At 41.8% G+C, this 19595-nt stretch overlaps 2 protein-coding genes across 6 annotated transcripts; one reads left to right on the forward strand and one right to left on the reverse strand.

Moving 5' to 3' along the window:
• The first annotated feature begins 12912 nt into the window (after window positions 1-12912).
• LOC112293801 (YDG domain-containing protein At5g47150) lies at window positions 12913-14771 on the forward strand. 5 transcript variants are annotated; one of them, XM_024543650.3, is made up of 2 exons: window positions 12913-13065; window positions 13254-14771. In XM_024543650.3, the coding sequence occupies exon 2, from the start codon at window positions 13305-13307 to the stop codon at window positions 14340-14342; it is 1038 nt and encodes a 345-aa protein (XP_024399418.1). In that variant the 5' UTR covers window positions 12913-13065; window positions 13254-13304; the 3' UTR covers window positions 14343-14771. The 5 variants fall into 5 exon arrangements, with proteins under 5 accessions (XP_024399418.1, XP_024399419.1, XP_024399421.1 ...); XM_024543651.3 differs by having other exon boundaries at window positions 12921-13069; XM_024543653.3 differs by having other exon boundaries at window positions 12929-13069; window positions 13251-14771.
• A 63-nt stretch (window positions 14772-14834) lies between these two features.
• On the reverse strand, window positions 14835-17298 carry LOC112293802 (putative xyloglucan endotransglucosylase/hydrolase protein 5). The gene is made up of 4 exons (XM_024543654.2): window positions 16733-17298; window positions 16464-16564; window positions 16175-16368; window positions 14835-15672 (listed from the first exon to the last, which is right to left on the reverse strand). The coding sequence occupies exons 1-4, from the start codon at window positions 16914-16916 to the stop codon at window positions 15264-15266; spliced, it is 888 nt and encodes a 295-aa protein (XP_024399422.1). The 5' UTR covers window positions 16917-17298; the 3' UTR covers window positions 14835-15263.
• Window positions 17299-19595: the final 2297 nt, after the last annotated feature.

The raw sequence follows: 19595 nt of genomic DNA on the forward strand, positions 1-19595 counted from the left end.
GAGATCTAGTATATTTCGAAGAGCGGTTGTATATCCCAAAAGGGCCAACACGACTCCGAGTTCTTCAATCTCGTCATGACTTTCCATCTGCGGGACATTTTGGATTCAATAAGACCTTGGAACTTATTTCTCGCGATTTTTGGTGGCCTCAAATGTGGAAGGATGTGAAAGATTTTGTTGTATCTTGTGACATTTGTTCAAGATCCAAAAACCCTCGACATCGGCCTTATGGACTTCTACAGCCATTGCCTATTCCGCGCCGACCATGGTCTTCGGTTTCCATGGACTTTATTACGGATCTACCACCATCGAATTCATTTGACAGTATTTTTGTTGTCATAGACCGGCTTACAAAGATGGCGCATTTTGTCCCTTGCAAGAAGACATCGTCAAGCGAAGACACAGCAAGACTCTTTCTTGATAATGTGTATCGATATCATGGTCTACAAGATGATATCGTATCGGATCGAGGAACCCAGTTTGTGTCAAAGTTTTGGAAATCTCTTTTTGAAATATTGAAGGTGGATATCAAGCTTTCTTCGGCATTTCATCCTCAAACGAACGGCCAAACAGAACGGGTGAATCAAGTTTTAGAGCAATATTTACGTTGCACCATCAACTATCAATAAGATGATTGGGTCGCATATCTACCGCTAGCCGAGTTCGCATATAACAACACCCTTCATGCATCAACTCAACAAACGCCATTCTTTTCCAATTATGGATACCATCCGAAGCTTGACTTATGGAGTTCGTCAACGATTAACAATCCGGCAGCTGAAGGATTGGTGAAGGAGCTTTCGCAGCTTCAAACTACATTGAAGCTTCAATTGCAAACTATCCAAGAATCTTACAAGGCGTCCGCAGACAAATTTCGGAATCAGGCACCTAAATTCACGATTGGAGACAAAGTTTGGCTGCTTCAACGAAATATTAAGACCAAGCGGCCATGTGACAAATTGGACTATCGGAGATTGGGACCATTTGTTATCCAGAAGCAGATCAATCCTGTAGCGTATCGTTTGGAGTTACCAGCTACTATGAAGGTACATCCTATCTTTCATGTTTCTTTGTTGGAGCCTTATCGAGAATCGTCTTTTCCTGGAAGAGTACAATGTCTACCACCTAGCATAGAAATAGAGAACCACGAAGAATACGAGGTGGAAAAGGTCCTGGATTCACGGCAAAGACGGGGTAAATTAGAATACTTTGTGCATTGGAGCGGTTACGATATTAATGAACGAACATGGGAGCCGGTCGAAAATCTCGCGAATGCGCCGCAAAAGGTACAGGAGTTTCATCGACGATATCCTGAGAAACCCAAGCCGGTTCGACGATAGCTTCTTACTGAAGCTTGTTCATCCAGAAAACAGAAAAGAGGAGAGAGCACCACCAAAATCCATAGTTGATGTAGTCATTCTCTCCAAGATAGCGTAGAACTTTCTTAGTAGCCCAAGTTTGTTCTTATTGTTTTAGCCTTTGAATATGGATAGCCAAGATACTACACTTGTCATGTCATCTCAAGCAACTAGCTCACGAAGACGACCGCGAGATGAAGAACCGCTTGCACCACGACGACGTCGAAGGATTCCGAGCAACAGATCGCTGGTGATTGTATTTGAGGTCGAGCCTGCCTACAATGGTCAGCCAGAAGGAGTGTTTGCAGGACAATTTCACAATGAAGACACGGAGGTTCATGCTTGGTCAGAAGTTGAAGGCGTGGGCCACTACCGTTGGCTTCAAGGACCATTGAATCACTTGCCTCGTGAACAACAATTGGAGTTCATAGCAGAGGTTATGCGACAGATCTTCATTTTCTTGCGTTGGTATTGACTGACGATAACATTGCTTCTCGGAGACCTCGAAGCTAAAGGAGGAGGTGATGTTAGGGATATAGTCCTTAGACCTTTCTAGAGACAAGTTTTTAGAACCTTCTAGAAAGAAGTCTCTAGAAACTTCCAGAAGATTCCTTGAATATTTTCTTAGAATATTCTCCAAAGATTTCCTAAAGATTCTTTGAAGATTCCCTCAAGATTCCCTTAGAAGACTCTAGAAGATTCTTAGAATATTCTAGTAGATTCTAGGAAGTTACTTGAGAAGCTTCCTAGCTCTTGGGTAGTTGCTCGAGAAGCTTCATAGTTCTTGGGAAGCTTCTTGATGCGCTTCCTTAGAACCATAAGCCAGTAGTATATATAGGAGTCGAGGCTGAAGAGTTCTTCAGTCTCGACAACACATCTCTTGAAGCTCTAGCTCAATTCTCTTGGCGTTGCTCTTGTACTCATCAGATAATCTAGTTCTTGTCATTTCTTCTTGAACTTCTTGTTTAGATTTCTTGTTTGTATTTTTGGTCCGTGACAACAATGCTTTCTTGGTTTTGCTAACTTCTATCGGATCTTCATCAAGAATTATTCTCAAGTTGCTGCTCCTCTCACTCGATTAACATGCAAGGATAAGTTGGAATGGGGACCTTTGGCGAAGAAGGCGTTTCAAGATTTGAAGACAGCATTTACTACAGCTCCAATTTTGGTACATCCAGACTTTACAAAGGCCTTCTATTTAGAAACTGATGCTTCAGATTTTATTTTGGGAGCTGTGCTTTCACAAATGAGTGAAGATAAGAAGCTACATCCAGTTGCATTCTATTCTCGGAAGTTCTCTGCTGCTGAAATCAATTATGAGATCCATGATAAGGAACTTCTTGCTATAGTGGATTCTTTCGAAGAATGGCGTCACTTTCTTGAAGGAGCTGCACATCCAGTAACCGTATATACGGATCACAAGAATTTGGAGTATTTCATGACGGCTCGAGTTTTAAATCGACGTCAAGCTCGGTGGAATATGTCGCTATCTAGATTCGATTTTGTTATCACTTATCGACTTAGAAGGCAGCAAGGACTATCCGATGCTTTATCAAGGAGATCGTATCTTGCACCAAAGGCTGGAGAAGCAGCATTTGATCAACAATGTACAACGTTATTGAAGCCAGAGAGATTTCAACTTTGTGCTACTATTGTATCATTTAATGCTGACTTCCTAAATCAAATACGTGCTATGACCATTAAAGATTCAGTAGCCATTGATATCAAGCAACGTACCAATGACGACAAGTTCAAGGTGGAGGGAGATCTTTTATACTTTGAAGAGCGATTGTACATTCCAAAAGGACTAGCACGACTCCGAGTTCTTCAATCTCGCCATGATTTTCCAGCTGCGGGATATTTTGGATTCAACAAGACCTTGGAGCTTATTTCCCGAGATTTTTGGTGGCCCCAAATGTGGAAGGATGTGAAAGATTTTGTCCTCTCTTGTGACATCTGTTCAAGATCTAAGAATCCTCGGCATCGCCCTTATGGACTTCTACAGCCATTGCCAATTCCACGTCGACCATGGTCTTCAATTTCTATGGACTTCATCACGGACTTGCCATCATCAAACTCATTTGACAGCATCTTTGTTGTGGTAGATCGGCTTACAAAGATGGCACACTTTGTTCCTTGTAAGAAGACATCGTCCAATGAAGTCATAGCAAGACTCTTTCTCGATAATGTGTATCGATATCATGGACTACCATATGATATCATATCAGATCGAGGTACCCAGTTCATGTCAAAGTTTTGGAGATCTCTCTTTGGAATATTGAAGGTAGATATCAAGCTTTCTTCAGCTTTTCATCCTCAAACTGATGGCCAAACGGAACGGGTGAACCAAGTCTTGGAGCAGTACTTACGATGTAGCATCAACTATCAGCAAGACGATTGGACTGCATATCTACCACTAGCCGAGTTTGCATATAACAACACCCTCCATGCGTCGACTCAACAAACACCATTCTTTTCCAACTATGGGTATCATCCGAAGCTTGATTTATTGAGTCCGTCAACAAATAACAATCCAGCAGCTGAAGGATTTGCGAAGCAACTATCAGAGCTTCAAACTATGTTGAAGCTTCAATTACAATCCGCTCAAGAATCCTATAAGACGTCTGTAGATAGATTTCGGAATCCAGCACCTACTTTCAAAGTTGGAGACAAAGCCTGGCTTCTTTGACGAAATATCAAGACCAAGCGACCATGTGATAAGTTGGACTATCGAAGATTGGGACCATTTATCATCCAGAAGCAAATTAATCCAGTGGCATACCGGCTGGAGTTACCGGCTTCTATGAAGGTACATCCAGTCTTTCATGTTTTTCTGTTGGAACCTTATCGAGAGTCATCTTTTCCTGGAAGAGTGCAATGTCTGCCACCTAGTATTGAAATCGAGAACCACGAAGAATACGAGGTTGAAAAGATATTAGATTCACGGCGAAGGTGGAGAAAGTTAGAATATCTTGTTCATTGGTGCAACTATGATATTAATGAGCAAACGTGGGAGCCAGCTGAAAATCTTGCGAATGCGCCACAAAAGGTACAGGAGTTTCATCAACGACATCCCGATAAACCTAAATCAATTCGATGATAGCTTCTTTCTGAAGCTTGTTCTCCCAACAATATAAGAAAAGGAGAGAGCACCAGCAAAATTCATAGTTGATGTAGTTATTTTCTCCAAGATAGATCGTAGTTTGGTCTTTTGATATGGATAGCCAAGAGATAGATACTATGCCAATTAGAGTATCGCAACCGAGTAGCTCACGAAGGCGATCCCAAGATGAAGAACTACATATACCATGACGACGACGGAGGATACCGAGTAACCGATCACTGGTGATCGTATTTGAGATCGAGCCTGCTTACGATGGTCAACGAGAAGGCGTGTTTGCAGGACAATTTCACAATGAGGACACGGAAGTTCATGCTTGGTCAGAAGTCGAAGACGTGGGCCACTACCGTTGGCTTCAAGGGTCGATGAACCACTTACCTCGTGAACAACAGTTGGAGTTCATAGCAGAAGTTATGCGACAGATCTTCATTTTTTTGCGTTGGTACTGATCAATAACATTGCTTCTCAGAGACCTCGAAGCTAAAGGAGGGGATGATGTTAGGGACATATTCCTTAGAACTTTCTAGAGAGAAGTTTCTAGAACCTTCCAGAAAACAAGCCTCTAGAACCTTCTAGAAGAGAAGCCTCTGGAACCTTTTAGAGAGAAGTTTCTAGAAGCTTCTAGAAAGGAATCTCTTGGAACTTTCTAGAAGCTTCTTAGTTAATAGAAGTAGCTCGAGAAGTTTCTAGAACCTTCTAGAAAGGAAGCCTCTGGAACCTTCTAGAAGCTTCCTAGTTAATAGAAGTAGCTCGAGAAGCTTCCTAAGTAGGAGTATATATAGGGATCGAGGTTGAAGAGTTCTTCAGTCTCTACAACACATCTCTTGGAGTTCTAGCTCACCTTTTTGGTGTTGTTCTTGTACTCATCTGTTTAATCTAGTTTTGCCACTTCTTCTTGAACTTCTTGTTAGATTTCAAGTCTGTATTTTGTGTCCGTGACATCGACATGAAGATCTTCAAGAACAACATATTCTTCCTCGAATAGATGGTGAGATACAACACGTTTGATATCACGACTTGGAAAGGGACTCTCAATATTTGGTGATTTTGCTAAAAGAAGGAACAACTCTTGATGGTGTTCCAAATGTTCTATTCAAAAGAAGTTATGAAGGCCTCAACAATGATCAAATAATTAGGTGGTTTTCTCGCTCTGATATGGGACACTATCGATGGTTGAGAGGCCCTATCAATCATCTTCAAAGAAAACAAATATCAGAGTATGTGGCGAATACAATTCATCGCATCATAGATTTTTTCAATATATGATGACTGCTCCTCATGGAACTCATCTCTAGAAGAGGGGGTAATGTCACGAACATACTCATGTAAGTCAATAATTACATATACAAATAGGTAGAAGTAAGTAAAAGTAGGTAAAAGTAACTTAATTCTATAATATTTAATATGAAAGCTTCCTAGAAGCTTCATAGACGCTGCTTTGACTTCAGAGGTGTCTTTAATTGACTTTTTGGATTAGAAACGTGGTCAACAAGTTGGCCATGTGCCACACATGTTGTTAGCTTGAAGATCAAGCTAACTATGTGGCCCACACGTAGGAAAACTTGCCTTGTAAGTCAAGGCATGTGTCCTACAAACTCAACACATATTGGAGGTCCTATAGAACGTCGCCACGTAGCCCCTAGTTAGATAGTATATATAGAGAAAAGAGTGAAGGCTTCTTCACTCTTGTCAACTCCTTTCTTGCTTCTAGTCCAGGTTCAAGAGTCTTTAGTTTCTTGTCTTGTGGCAATAGCCATTCCAGTTTCCTTTTAATATACCTACTTGTTTATATTTTGACTTATTATATCGAGATAGCCTTTGGTGTATATTTTTCCTCATCGAGTCTTTGTCCTTGACAGATTGACAAGAGTACACTTACAATATCAGAGCTTTGTTTTTTTCTTGAGTAAGAGTGGATTACCCCTTTCTCTTGACAAGACATAAGCGTATTAGAAGTTTGCAGATTACCCACTTCTAAACTGATATTGTTCTTAGTATCTTCTTTGTTATCAAGTCTTTCTTTTCTTTTGTCTTGAGCAATATCAAACAAATTTTTCTTCTTAGTGTCATTATGGCAGAGCTTGTTGAAATGAAGAGTGCAATGGCACAAATGCAAGAGCAAATGAGGGAGTTAATGCTTGCGATGCATCAACTCAATTCACCAACACAGGAAAGAACAAGAATAGCAGAAAGTGGAGATATAGAGATGATCGGAGCTGCTTCAACATCTACAACAAATCACGTTCCTTCTTCAATTGTACAACACCCTATAAGCACTAGAGAACCAAGAATTGCCTTACCTGAGAAATTTGATGGTACGAGATCAAAGTTTCGAGGGTTCATCAATCAAGTACAATTGGCAATTGAACTTCAACCGCAAAGCTATCCAACTCCAGGATCACAAGTCAGGTTTATTGGCACTCTACTTTCTGGTTCTGCATTATCGTGGTTTTCGTCTTTTCTTGAACAACGAAATCCAATATTGGACAATTTGGAAGCTTTTTTGGTGGAGTTTCGATCTATGTATGGTGAACACGATGCAACTCGTGTTGCAACAAATAAGATCCGAATTCTACGACAAGGAAATTGCTCAGTAACAGTATATGCTTCACAATTTCGACAACTTGCAATTGACATCAAGTGGGATGATGCTGCACTCATCAGTCAATTTCTTTATGGATTGCAATACGAAGTAAAGAAATTGATGCTCAACTTACCTGATCCTCAAACTTTGAGTCAAGCAATCGATTTTGCGGTAAAATGTGATAATCGACTTTTTGAATTTCGATCTGAGAATCATTCACGGGAACCTCAACGTTATTACTCAATGGCAACATCAATATCTTTGCCAAACGTACATTCGGAAGTAGAAGACATGCAAATTGACGCGGTACGTTTTAAACCTCTAACTGAGCAAGAAAAGATTCGTCGTCGTCAAGAAGGATTATGTTTATATTGCGGAGAACCTAAGCACACTGCTCAACATTGTTCAAAGAAACGACGCAACTATAAAATGAGGGGTACGACGGTCAAAGAAGACAACATGTCGGAAAACGGATTCGTCCAGCTACAATAGGGACCGTGCAGCTGGAACCCTGTACAATTCCTAATGAAGGTCCTATCCTCTCCTCAGAACCCTCTCCTTGTTTTATAATAGACTTATATTTAGGACCTAAGAATTACAAAGCCTCTGCTTTATTAGATTCGGGAGCCTCAGCATGTTTTTTAGATGAACAATTTGTTAAAAGTCGTAAAATACCTTATGTACAGAAACCTAAACCAGTACATGTAGAAGTCATAGATGGTCGTCCCTTGTCTTCTGGAGATGTCACTCATGAAACTCATCCTATAAAAGTAACAATAGACTGTCATGATAGCTACATAGTTTTTAACATAATTAAATCCCCGTCCAATCCAGTTATTTTAGGTTTATCCTGGCTAGAAAAATATAACCCTCGAATAGATTGGAATTCGCGTAAACTTGACTTTTCCAAAAGCGTTATTAATAGTTCTACGAACCAAGTAAAAAATTATAAGTCTAGTACAGTAAAACCCATACTGATAGGTGCAAAAGCATTTATACACGCAGCAAAAGAAGGATCAACTTTTGCTATTTATGCTGCACCTATTTCTGAAAACGTAAAGACTTCAAGTGGCATTCCAAGTCAATATCAGGAGTATCAAGACGTTTTTGAGAAAAAAAATGCAGATATTCTTCCTGAGCATCGCCCATATGATTGTTCAATCGACCTCAAGGAAGGAACTCAGCCACCATTTGGACCAATTTACAGTTTATCGCAAGATGAGATGGCTGAACTCAAGACATATATTGACGAGAATTTAGCGAAGAATTTCATACGCCATTCAAAATCTCCAGCAGGAGCTCCAATTCTATTCGTAAAGAAAAAAGATGGATCTTTACGAATGTGTGTTGATTATCGAGGACTCAACAAGATCACAATCAAGAACAGGTATCCATTACCTTTGATATCAGGACTCCTTGACCAGTTGAATCAAGCTAAGATCTATACAAAAATAGATCTAAGAGGAGCATATAATCTAGTACGGATCAAAGAAGGAGATGAATGGAAGACTGCGTTTCGAACCAGGTATGGACATTTCGAATATAATGTCATGCCCTTTGGACTCACGAATGCACCAGCTGCTTTTCAACATCTCATGAATGATGTATTTCGTGAATTCTTAGACAATTTTGTCGTCTGCTATCTAGACGATATCCTGATCTATTCCAAGAACGTCAAAGAACATGAAATACATGTTCGTCAAGTATTACAAAAACTTAGAGATGCAGGATTGTACGCCAAGATGGAAAAGTGTGTATTTCACACTACTCAAGTTGACTTTTTAGGATACATCATTTCAAATGATGGTCTCATGATGGATTCTAAGAAAGTCCAAACAATCGTGGATTGGAAGATTCCAAGGACAGTAAGAGATGTTCAATGTTTCTTGGAATTCGCCAATTACTATCGGATCTTCATCAAAGATTTCTCACGAGTTGCAGCTCCACTTACACGCTTGACTAGTAAAGATAAATTTCAATGGAATCAAGAAGCGGAAGCAGCATTTGAAGCCTTGAAGACATCGTTTGTCTCTGCACCAGTCTTATATCGTGTTGACTTTTCCAAGGCATTTTTTATGGAAACAGATGCATCAGATTTTGCCTTGGGTGCAGTTTTATCACAAATGGGAACAGATGACAAACTCCATCCGATAGCTTTTCATTCAAGAAAATTCTCAGCAGCCGAGATCAATTATGAGATCCACGATAAAGAACTTCTTGCGATTGTGGATTCCTTTCAAGAATGGCGTCATTATCTAGAAGGCGCTTCTAGTCCAGTCACTGTGTATACAGATCACAAGAACCTCGAGTATTTCATGTCAGCACGCGTGTTGAATCGTCGTCAAGCTCGTTGGAGTATGTCTTTGTCAAGATTCGAGTTCATTATCACTTATCGGCCAGGAAAACAACAAGGTTTGTCTGATGCCCTATCTAGACGTTCTTATTTTGCACCAAAAGAAGGAGATGCAGCTTTTGAGCAACAAAGAACGGTCCTCTTGAAACCGGAGCAATTTCATCTCCGAGCAATGAAATCAACATTGACTGTTGATTCAACTTTTCTCAAGCAAATCCAGTCCAGTATGTCCTCAGACCCTCTTGTTTATGATATCGAGAATAATTCTTCCAAGTCTCATGATCCTTCTAAGTTTGAGTTCAAGAATAATCTATTATATTTTGAAGGACGCTTATATGTTCCAGAAGGAGAAGCACGTTTACGTGTTCTTCAAGCACGTCATGACTTTCCAGCAGCAGGGCACTTTGGATATAATAAGACTTTGGAACTCATATCAAGAGACTTTTGGTGGCCACAAATGTGGAAGTCAATCAAAGACTTTGTACAATCATGTGATATTTGTTCAAGATCAAAAATTCCTCGTCATCGACCTTACGGACTTCTTCAGCCATTACCTATACCAGAACAACCATGGTCTTCTGTTTCTATGGATTTCATCACAGATCTTCCAAGTTCAAGATCTTATGATTCTATATTTGTGATAGTAGATCGTTTCACGAAGATGGCACATTTTGTGCCATGTACAAAATCTATCACAGGTGAAGAAACAGCTAAGCTTTTCATTGATAATATCTATCGCTATCATGGATTACCTAAAGATATCATATCGGATAGGGGAATTCAATTTGTGTCAAGATTTTGGAGGACCCTTTTCAAGATTTTAAAAGTGGACATAAAACTATCTTCGGCTTTTCATCCTCAAACTGATGGACAAACAGAGCGCGTAAACCAAGTCTTGGAGCAATATTTAAGGTGTACTATCAACTACCAACAAGATGATTGGACAACCCTTCTGCCATTGGCAGAGTTTGCTTATAATAATACGGTACATTCTTCCACGCAACAAACACCTTTCTTTGCCAATTATGGCTATCATCCACAACTTGATACTTTTGATTTTTCAAAAGTTGATAATCCTGCAGCAGAAGATATGGCAAATCGGTTGTCAGAGTTACATGCAATAATGAAGACACAATTGAAGGAAGCTCAAGAACGACAAAAGATAAACGCAGATCTATATCGTAAGGAGCAACCACAGATCAACGTGGGTGATAAGGTATGGCTACTTCGTCGCAATATCAAGACCACTCGACCTTGTGATAAATTGGACTATCGTAGGCTTGGCCCCTTTTCTGTTTCTGAACAGATCAACCCAGTTGCATATCGGTTACATCTACCGGAGTCAATGAAGATCCATCCTGTATTCCACGTGTCTCTTCTTGAACCATATAAGACAGTGGATATACAAGGAAGAAGACAAATGCCACCGCCTCCTATAGAAGTAGATAATAATGAAGAATTTGAGGTGGAAGAGATATTAGACTCAAGGCGGCGCCGAAATAAGCTGGAATATCTTGTTCATTGGCGCGGATATGATATTAGTGAGCGCACATGGGAGCCATCCAGGAATCTAGCAAATGCATCAGCTAAAGTCAAAGTTTTTCATCAACGACATCCATCAAAACCAAGATGAAAACCTCTCTTATAAAAGAGACGAGATTGAGGCAAGATAACATTCAATTTCCTATCCTTGTTTGTAACTTCTTTGCATTTGTGACGCTAATTAGATGGAGAGCCAACAACCAGCGGATTCAACTCAAGAACCTTCGTTTGCTGACTTACCAGATGAGACATTGCGATTGTCACAACCTTCAAGACGACGCAACCGAGATGAAGACCCTCAAGAACGACATGTTCTTCCTCGAATAGATGGTGAGATACAACGCATTTGGTATCACGACCTTGGAAGAGATTCTCGATGTTTGGTGATATTATTGGAGATAGGAACGACTCCTGATGGTGTTTCAAATGTATTATTTGAAGGAAGTTATGAAGGCCTCAATAATGATCAAATAACTGGGCGGTCTTCCCGCCCTGGTATGGGACACTACCGATGGTTGAGAGGCCCTATCAATCATCTTCGAAGAGAACAGAGATCAGAGTATGTGGCGAATACAATTCGTCGCATCATAGATTTCCTCAACATATGATGACCGCTCCTCGTGGAACTCGTTTCTAGAAGGGGGGGTAATGTCACGGCCATAATCATGTAAGCTAATAATTACATATAGAAATAGGTAGAAGTAAGTAAAAGTAGATAAAAGTAAGTTAATTGTATAATATTTAATATAGAAGCTTCCTAGAAACTTCCTAGACGCTGCTTTGACTTCATAGGTGTCTTTAGTTGACTTTTTGGATTAGAAACGTGGTCAACAAGTTGGCCATGTGCCACACATGTTGTTAGCTTGAAGATCAAGCTAACTATGTGGCCCACACGTAGGAAAACTTGCCTTGTAAGTCAAGGCATGTGTCCTACAAAGTCAACACATATTGGAGGTCCTATAGAACGTCGCCACGTAGCCCCTAGTTAGATAGTATATATAGAGACAAGAATGAAGGCTTCTTCACTCTTGTCAACTCCTTTCTTGCTTCTAGTCCAGGTTCAAGAGTCTTTAGTTTCTTGTCTTGTGGCAATAGCCATTCCAGTTTCCTTTTAATATACCTACTTGTTTATATTTTGACTTATTATATCGAGATAGCCTTTGGTGTATATTTTTCCTCATCGAGTCTTTGTCCTTGACAACATGTTGTTAGCTTGAAGACCAAGCTAATTATGTGGCCCACACGTAGAAAAACTTGCCTTGTAAGTCAAGGCATGTGTCTTACAAAGTCAACACATATTGGAGGTCCTATAGAACATCGTCATGTAGTCCTTAGTTAGATAGTATATATAGAGACAAGAGTGAAGCCTTCTTCACTCTTATCAACTCCTTTCTTGCTTCCAGTCTAGTTTCAAGGGTTTCTAGTTTTCTTGTCTTTTGGTAATAGCCATTCTAGTTTCTCTTTCAATATACATACTTGTTTATTTATATTTTGTTACCTTTCTTTGAGTGAAGGCTCACTTGTCTGAATTGCTTTTTCATTGAGTTCTTGTCCTTGACACAAGACTATTTGGTCATCAAATTATACTCTTATGTGACTACCTCTTGGTAATACTTCTCAACTTTCTTTACATGATTTTTTTTAATTCCTAGATTTAATAAATAAGAAACACCCCATCTTTTATTGAACCTTTTATTTTTTAAAAAATTATGAAAATCCTGCGATCAATAATTATATATATATATATATATATATATTTTGAAACTGTCACATACACGTACAATCCATTTCCCCCCCCCCCCTCACGAGGTGCTGAAATGGTCAATGTGAAAGGGGTTACGGTGACTGGATTGACGGCGCACAGCCGCGTGTCGGCAAGGAGCGAGGGATTTGAAAAAGCCAACTGGGCAGGGAAGGCGTCCCCTCCAAGGTACAATTCGGAAGCAACATCCGAGGCCCCAAAGGGTGCCGGGATCTCTGTACTTCTCTTCCGAGGGGGAGGGGGGAGGGTTTTATGTAGACTCCACAACAGGATCAATAACGCTGTTCACAACGCTATTCGTTCCAATTGACGCTATCATTCACTTTTCTCTCGCGCTTATGATCTGTAGGTTGCTATTCAGTTGACGCTATCAATCCGCTATCATTCAATTTTCTCTCGCGCTTCTGCTCTGTAGGTTGCTATTCAGTTTACGCTATCAATCCGCTATCATTCAATTTTCTCTCGCGCTTCTGCTCTGTAGGTTGCTATTTTTCTTTCAAGGCTTGAAGCATCATGAGCGTTGGCTGTAGCAGGAGGAGGAGGAGCTGCAGCATAAGAGTCGCAACGAGGCGCCGAGATTGACGATGGAGGAGGCCGATGCTCGAGTTGCTGCTGTGGATCCTGCCGCGGGGCGCCTTCGCCCTCGTCGCAACGGTAGATTTGACCATGAGGCGGGACCTAGCAACGTCGCTGGACCTAGTAACGCCGCAGAAGTAGAAGACGGAGAGATGGTAGGAGAAGAGGAAGAAGCACAAGCAGGGCCAGCACAAGCACAGGGAGCACAAGCCCAAGCAGCTCAAGCAGGACCAGCACTAGCACAAGGAGCACAAGCCCAAGCAGCTCAAGCAGGACCAGCACAAGCACAAGGAGCACAAGTTCAAGCAGCTCAAGCAGGACCAGCACAAGCACAAGGAGCACAAGTCCAAGCAGCTCAAGCAGGACCAGCACATGCGCCAAACGTCAGGAACAATCCCGTCATTCCTCGCTTCGATCACACGGCCGATGCGAGAACTCAATTCCACCAGAGACGCAGGATATTCAGGGCATTGATACGGCAGTATCGGAGGAATCGCAGGGGCGGTCATGCCGGTTTACGACCGGATTTGGCAGTCATGAAGAGGATGAACGAGGATGGGATTTCTTTGCACTGGGGGCAAGTTGGGCCTGTTCCAGGCGTCGAGGTGGGTGACCACTTCAGGTACAGGAGTGAAGTGTATGTGGTGGGATTGCACCGCCAGCCTCAAGCGGGAATTGATTATATTTGGCAGGGAGACGACCAAGTAGCGACCAGTGTGGTACTCTCTGGGGGATACGCAAATGACGACAGAGGGAACACTATTACTTACAGTGGACAGGGCGGGAATTTCTGCTCAAAGGACAAGCGCCCAGTGCAGGATCAGGAACCTGTGAGAGGGAATCTTGCGCTCTTGAATAGCTCAAGGCTCGACTTGGCAGTGCGTGTAATTCGGGGTCATGAGGGTCGCTCGAATCGGATTAGCAGGTATACCTATGATGGATTGTACAGTGTTGCGTCACATACTTATGCTACTACCAACTCTGGTTCCAAGGTGTACAAGTTTCGGCTTCTTCGGCTTCCTGGCCAGCCAGCATTGCCGCCGTAGCGGGTGGTTCAAGCCAATTGAGTTAGCGTTTCTGGTAGGAATTCTATGGAGAGAAATTGTACAGAATTGGCGGGTTGGTAGCACGATTTAGTTTGTGAAGTTCTGCATTGTAAAATGTGTGTACAAGCATGGTCACTGCAATTCATTGTTCAATGAGCGAACGCTACATCGAAATCTAAGTCTTACGGGAGCTCAATTTCAGGGGTTTTTGTTCTTTTGTTCTCGATTTTTTAGATTTTTGGCAAAGTGTAGGTACTGTTAGGGTGAAGAGTCGGTGAGACGTAATTGATCTATGAAACTTTTTTCAAACTCTGTTTTGGGTTATTTCCGAACTTGTATACAATTTGTGTAAACAGACAATGTTCTATTCCATCGCACTTGATTTTCCAAGCTGTGATCAATAAAATTATTTGCAATCTTCTCTTTTCATTTCTTGACTTTTTTCAAGAAACAATGTGAGTTGTTACAGAGTGAAATCAAATAGAAGAACAATTTTCCACAGAAGGATTCAATAGTAGTTTATATTTATTAATTGCAAAGTGGTCCTAGTTTTGTCATATCATAGTTTTGCAATAATAATGTACACGGGAGCGATTAGGTCCACCCTCATCAGTGAAAAAATGATCAACAAAAAACAGAAAAGAAGAAAAAAAGACTCAATGAGCCTATCACCGACAGTGAAGGTTCGCCACTACTAACCTAACATGCTTATTCTCTTGTCCGAAATTCTTGACCATTGCCTTCACGTCCCATTGGAACTTGAGCGCCTAGTATATCAGGAACCGACATAGTAGAAGAAGGATTCCAAGACTTTATGTGAGGTTTCTCCCTTAATGTGAGTGAGCCTGCTGTGAAGGAGTTCTCCGCAAACTGCTGGAAGTACAATTTTTCAGCCGTTGTGCGGTGAGAACCATTTAAGGATCACAAGACGGGTACATTTCGGCTACATTCCACAGGAGGAGAAGGAAATCTTGAGGTATCTGTGCAGTAGTCATAAATCATGTAATTATTCTTCACCCACAGGAGCTGCTCTGCTTGATTGTGGTCTATGGTTTGGTAGGCTGAAGCTTCCCACCAGTGGGTGGGGGTAACCTGGGTGCATGGGTTGATGTCATTAGTCACCACGCAGCCATCCAAGGTGCTGAAATCTCTGAACGACACGATGAAGGGCGCATGAGTCCAGTTGGTCTTGACCCAGCCATTTTGTGTAGCCCAACTATCTCCGTTCCAAAGGCTGGCGTATAAACCCATGGGCTTGCTATTGGGATATGCGATACCAACATCTTCATTGTTTTTGAAGAGGCGGATAGGCTTGTTGTCAACTGTGAAACTGCATCAGATAACGATGAACTGGTTAGAATAATTGCTTCTTCTTCTGCTTCAACGTCTCAAGGAAGCGAAGGTTATGCGTAAATCACGAATTTAGTCATTCTAAATGGGATCGAGCGAGGAAAAAGTGAGAGAGAGAGAGAGAGAGAGAGAGAGCGAACTACTTGAGCCATATAAACCAAACTGCAACACGATCTAGTAACCAAGTAGACCAAAACCTAGAGACAGATACAGGACATTTTTGAACGCAGGTCACATTCCAATACGGTACAAGAACTTCAGATTTGGTCGCAGAACTTAATGACCTCTTGAAAAACTATTGAGTTGATGTTTAGACAGACCAGCAATCAATGACGTATTCTGCTAGTAGCATTGGAGGGAACAGAGTGCTCTCTGACAACATCCAGTAGTATCTGTTACTGAAATTGTTGAAACCACTTTTACAGCATTGCCTGATGAGACCCTTCACTAGCGTTGTTTAGAATCCAATCTACAGTACTTACATAATCTGCTTCCTGTTCCAAAGAACGCCATAACTGTGGTAATCCGTGGTAGGATCAAACCAAAGGCTGATCCGCTGCTCCCTGCGACCAATGCCGTTAGCATAGACATTGGTCTGCAGACTGTATGGCTGGCCAGAGACGTTGCCCAAGAACTCAAAATCCAGCTCATCGTGGTTGGGTTGGGCAGACGACAGCTGCACATTCAATCAAATTCATCAGAAACTCCAAACAATCTCACTTGGTGGCAGAGAACTCAACCCAGGACTTCTTCAAGTCATAACTGACTTACATAATAAGCAGTGACTGTGCCAGCTGAATCACCCGGCACAAGCTTGATCATCATCGTGATGTTCCCAAACAAATACTGGTAATTTGATCCAAACCCAGATGCTGACCACACCCCACACCGATGCCAAGTCAATGCGAGGAATAGGTTAACAAAGCAAAAAAAAAAAAAAAAAAAAAAAAAGGGGGGGGGTGCGTGGTTCAGATTGAAACAGAACTCAAAACGATTGTAATCGTAAAGCTGACATAGATCAAACACGTGATGATCAATACCGGCATACTGATCCAGCACAATCTTGGCCTCCTGGCCATCGGGCGCTACTTGAACGTGATACCCATCTTTGGAGAAGGGAGTAAACTGCTCAAGGAATGTGACCCCGTGGACACAGCTCACCATAGCCCAACACAAGGCCGCAAAGGTGGCGACCGCCCCATTCCGCAGCTGAAGGGGTTCCATTCTGCGCCTTCCTCGGAGATTCTCAGTCCACCGAAGCTCACGAATCCACAATGCAGTGCGATATTGTTCACTCTGCAGGTCGATGTAGAGATGACAATGTAGAGCTAACAACGGCTCACTTCCCAGGAAAAATGTCTGATCTCTTCAGTTTCAGACTAAAGAAGTTCAGCTGTGTGTATTTTCCTGAATCCAAGGCACCCAGTAATGACCAAATCTTGAGCTTCGAAGACGAGATTCCAGCGGAAGCTTGATACACCCACCTCAGGACCAACACTCAGAGTCGGGAAACTTGTGGACCAAGAGGAGACATCCGCACAGCTATTGAAAAGAGTCTTCTTCGTGACACTAAAATTGCCGGAACTCCAATGTGGAGAAGGAACGCATCTGGAAACTAAGCTGGAATCCGAATCAGAGAGGGGCTTATGATGGGAGGATATCAGCTGTGAGATGGAAGATGCGTAGGCAGCAATGACACGAGGGAGTTTTCATGACGCATGCTACTTGCATACAGCAACGCAACGCAGCGTTCAGATTATTCAGCTCCAGAGGGAAAAGGACTTCACAAAACGTCGGAGTGATGATGACCACAACTGGAGGAGCCTGGCAATACCTACAGCCTTTGAGTCGCGGACGTAAATGCAACTGTAAGTAGTACAGCCAAAAGCCAGCTGCACAAGAACGATTGACAGTTGCTTTTTGTAGTCTTTATGCCCTGGATCCCATCGGCTCCTCGGTGGCGCATCGCAGCATTTCCCTCTTCTGACATGGGCCAACGCTTGGTAACGCAGGTTACAGAAGATTCAAACCCGCTCCGCAACTCGAAAATCCGACTCGGAATGGAGATAGACACTTCATGGTAGCTTCCGTCAACGCGGATGAAGGTAATCAGGTGACCTTCCAATCAGTTGGAGACATCAACACGTGGGAATGAAGCAAGGTAAGCATTTATATTCATTGGTGCCAATGAAAGGTAAAAAAATGAGGTGGGTCATTCACCTGGAGGGACAGAAATCGAGAAATGGTGGAGTCATCTTTAACGTTGGATTCTCGAATTAGAGGATTTATTGCCTTCACACTTTTTACTACTATGTCAATGCTGCACTTATTCCACTTTCTGTGGTTAGACTATATCGTAGAACGAAGGCAAAAGAAGACATTCAATGCTAATACGCACGGTTCGGAGTAAAGGATCCAGAACTCAGTTTCTTGGTGCTCCCTGAGCAGAGCTGAGAAGCTGAGCTTTGTTACATGCACAAGACATGTATGGTTTCGCTCCTCGGTTGTGTCGCCTGAAGCAATGGCTCAGACGAGGTGCTTAATTCCCGACTGACTCGAGATCCTGTCGCCTCACAAGGGTCTTGCGAAAACGCCTTTAGCCATAGCGAAGAAGTGATTCGATCCGTAAAGATGGAGGCGTGGTTTCCAATGTTTTAAATGAAGTCATGAGGGTTAATTCGACCCTCTGTTTCAGTATTAAGGGACCAGCACTACTAACGGAGGGATGTTCGAATTGCCCACAGCATAACTGTTTAGCTATCTAACCTGATTGATGAATCGATGTTTTCACTCATAACAACATCGACGATCAAGTTGTTTGTGTCGAGAGACGGTTGCGAATTCTGGTCTCTCAATCCCGCCGTTCTGTTCAATCCTGTACAACGAATCATACAGCTATCGCTGCACATCCTTGGAATAAGGCGCACTAAGAGATGATCACTAGTTACTGCAAAAGCACGAGATTATTAATACGGTGTTTCATCATTCATGGTATAATGTCCGATAGTTTTGCAGAATACAGTGCTCTTTGTCGATGTTCAGCATCGAGAGTATCGAAACTGCAACATATACAAAAACTCTATTTGGATGGAGCCCCTAAAAGAAGGAACAAGGGATGAGGTGGTTTTGGAGGATAGTCGAAATGACAAGACCTTGGTTGTAAGAGTTTCATTTCCCTAATTTTTTTTTAACACCGTCACTTTTAAGTACGCAATTTGCAATATTAATGTAGTTGAATGGACTCCTGTATATTGTAGCTGATGCTGTATACGTGTTAGTGTGAGCATACATACATACATACATATCTATCTATCTATCTATACATACATGTCTATCTATCTATCTATCTATATATATATATATATATATATAACTTAAACTAAAATTAGTACTTACATAATTCATTTCTTTTTTGAAACCACAGTAGAGGATTTTGTCATCAAATAAAACAATCATGTCATTCGGCCATGCAACAACACAGCTCATTTCTTTTACTTACATGTAATTATGTAAGCAAGTGAAGAAGAAAAGAAAAGAATATAAATGAAAACCTATCCATCAAACAAAATAATTCCATCTCCTGGCTGTTTTATTTCTTAAGTGTTTGTGGGTGATTGTAATTGCTCTAGCAGCAAGGGAACAAGTCCATTTTCTTTTATTCCCGTCGAGTAATTCATTCAACATCTCCCAGCTCGTGCAATGCAGGAACAATAGTGGAAGAATCCGTGGGAGTGGTGCTGAATGTCGCAGCAACCGATCGTCGGAGTTGTCCAACAAGGAAGTCGTATAGCATGGTCTGCTGTCTCCCCGGCCATCTGTACGGCGACGGTTACATTAGCCTGGCGACGCCTGCAGGGATGAAACGACAGGTACCAATTCTGGCCCACTACTCGGTGAGCTGCG

Source organism: Physcomitrium patens, chromosome 16 (genome assembly GCF_059467195.1).
Source record: "Physcomitrium patens ecotype Gransden chromosome 16, ASM5946719v1, whole genome shotgun sequence".
In the NCBI taxonomy this organism is placed as follows: domain Eukaryota; kingdom Viridiplantae; phylum Streptophyta; class Bryopsida; order Funariales; family Funariaceae; genus Physcomitrium; species Physcomitrium patens.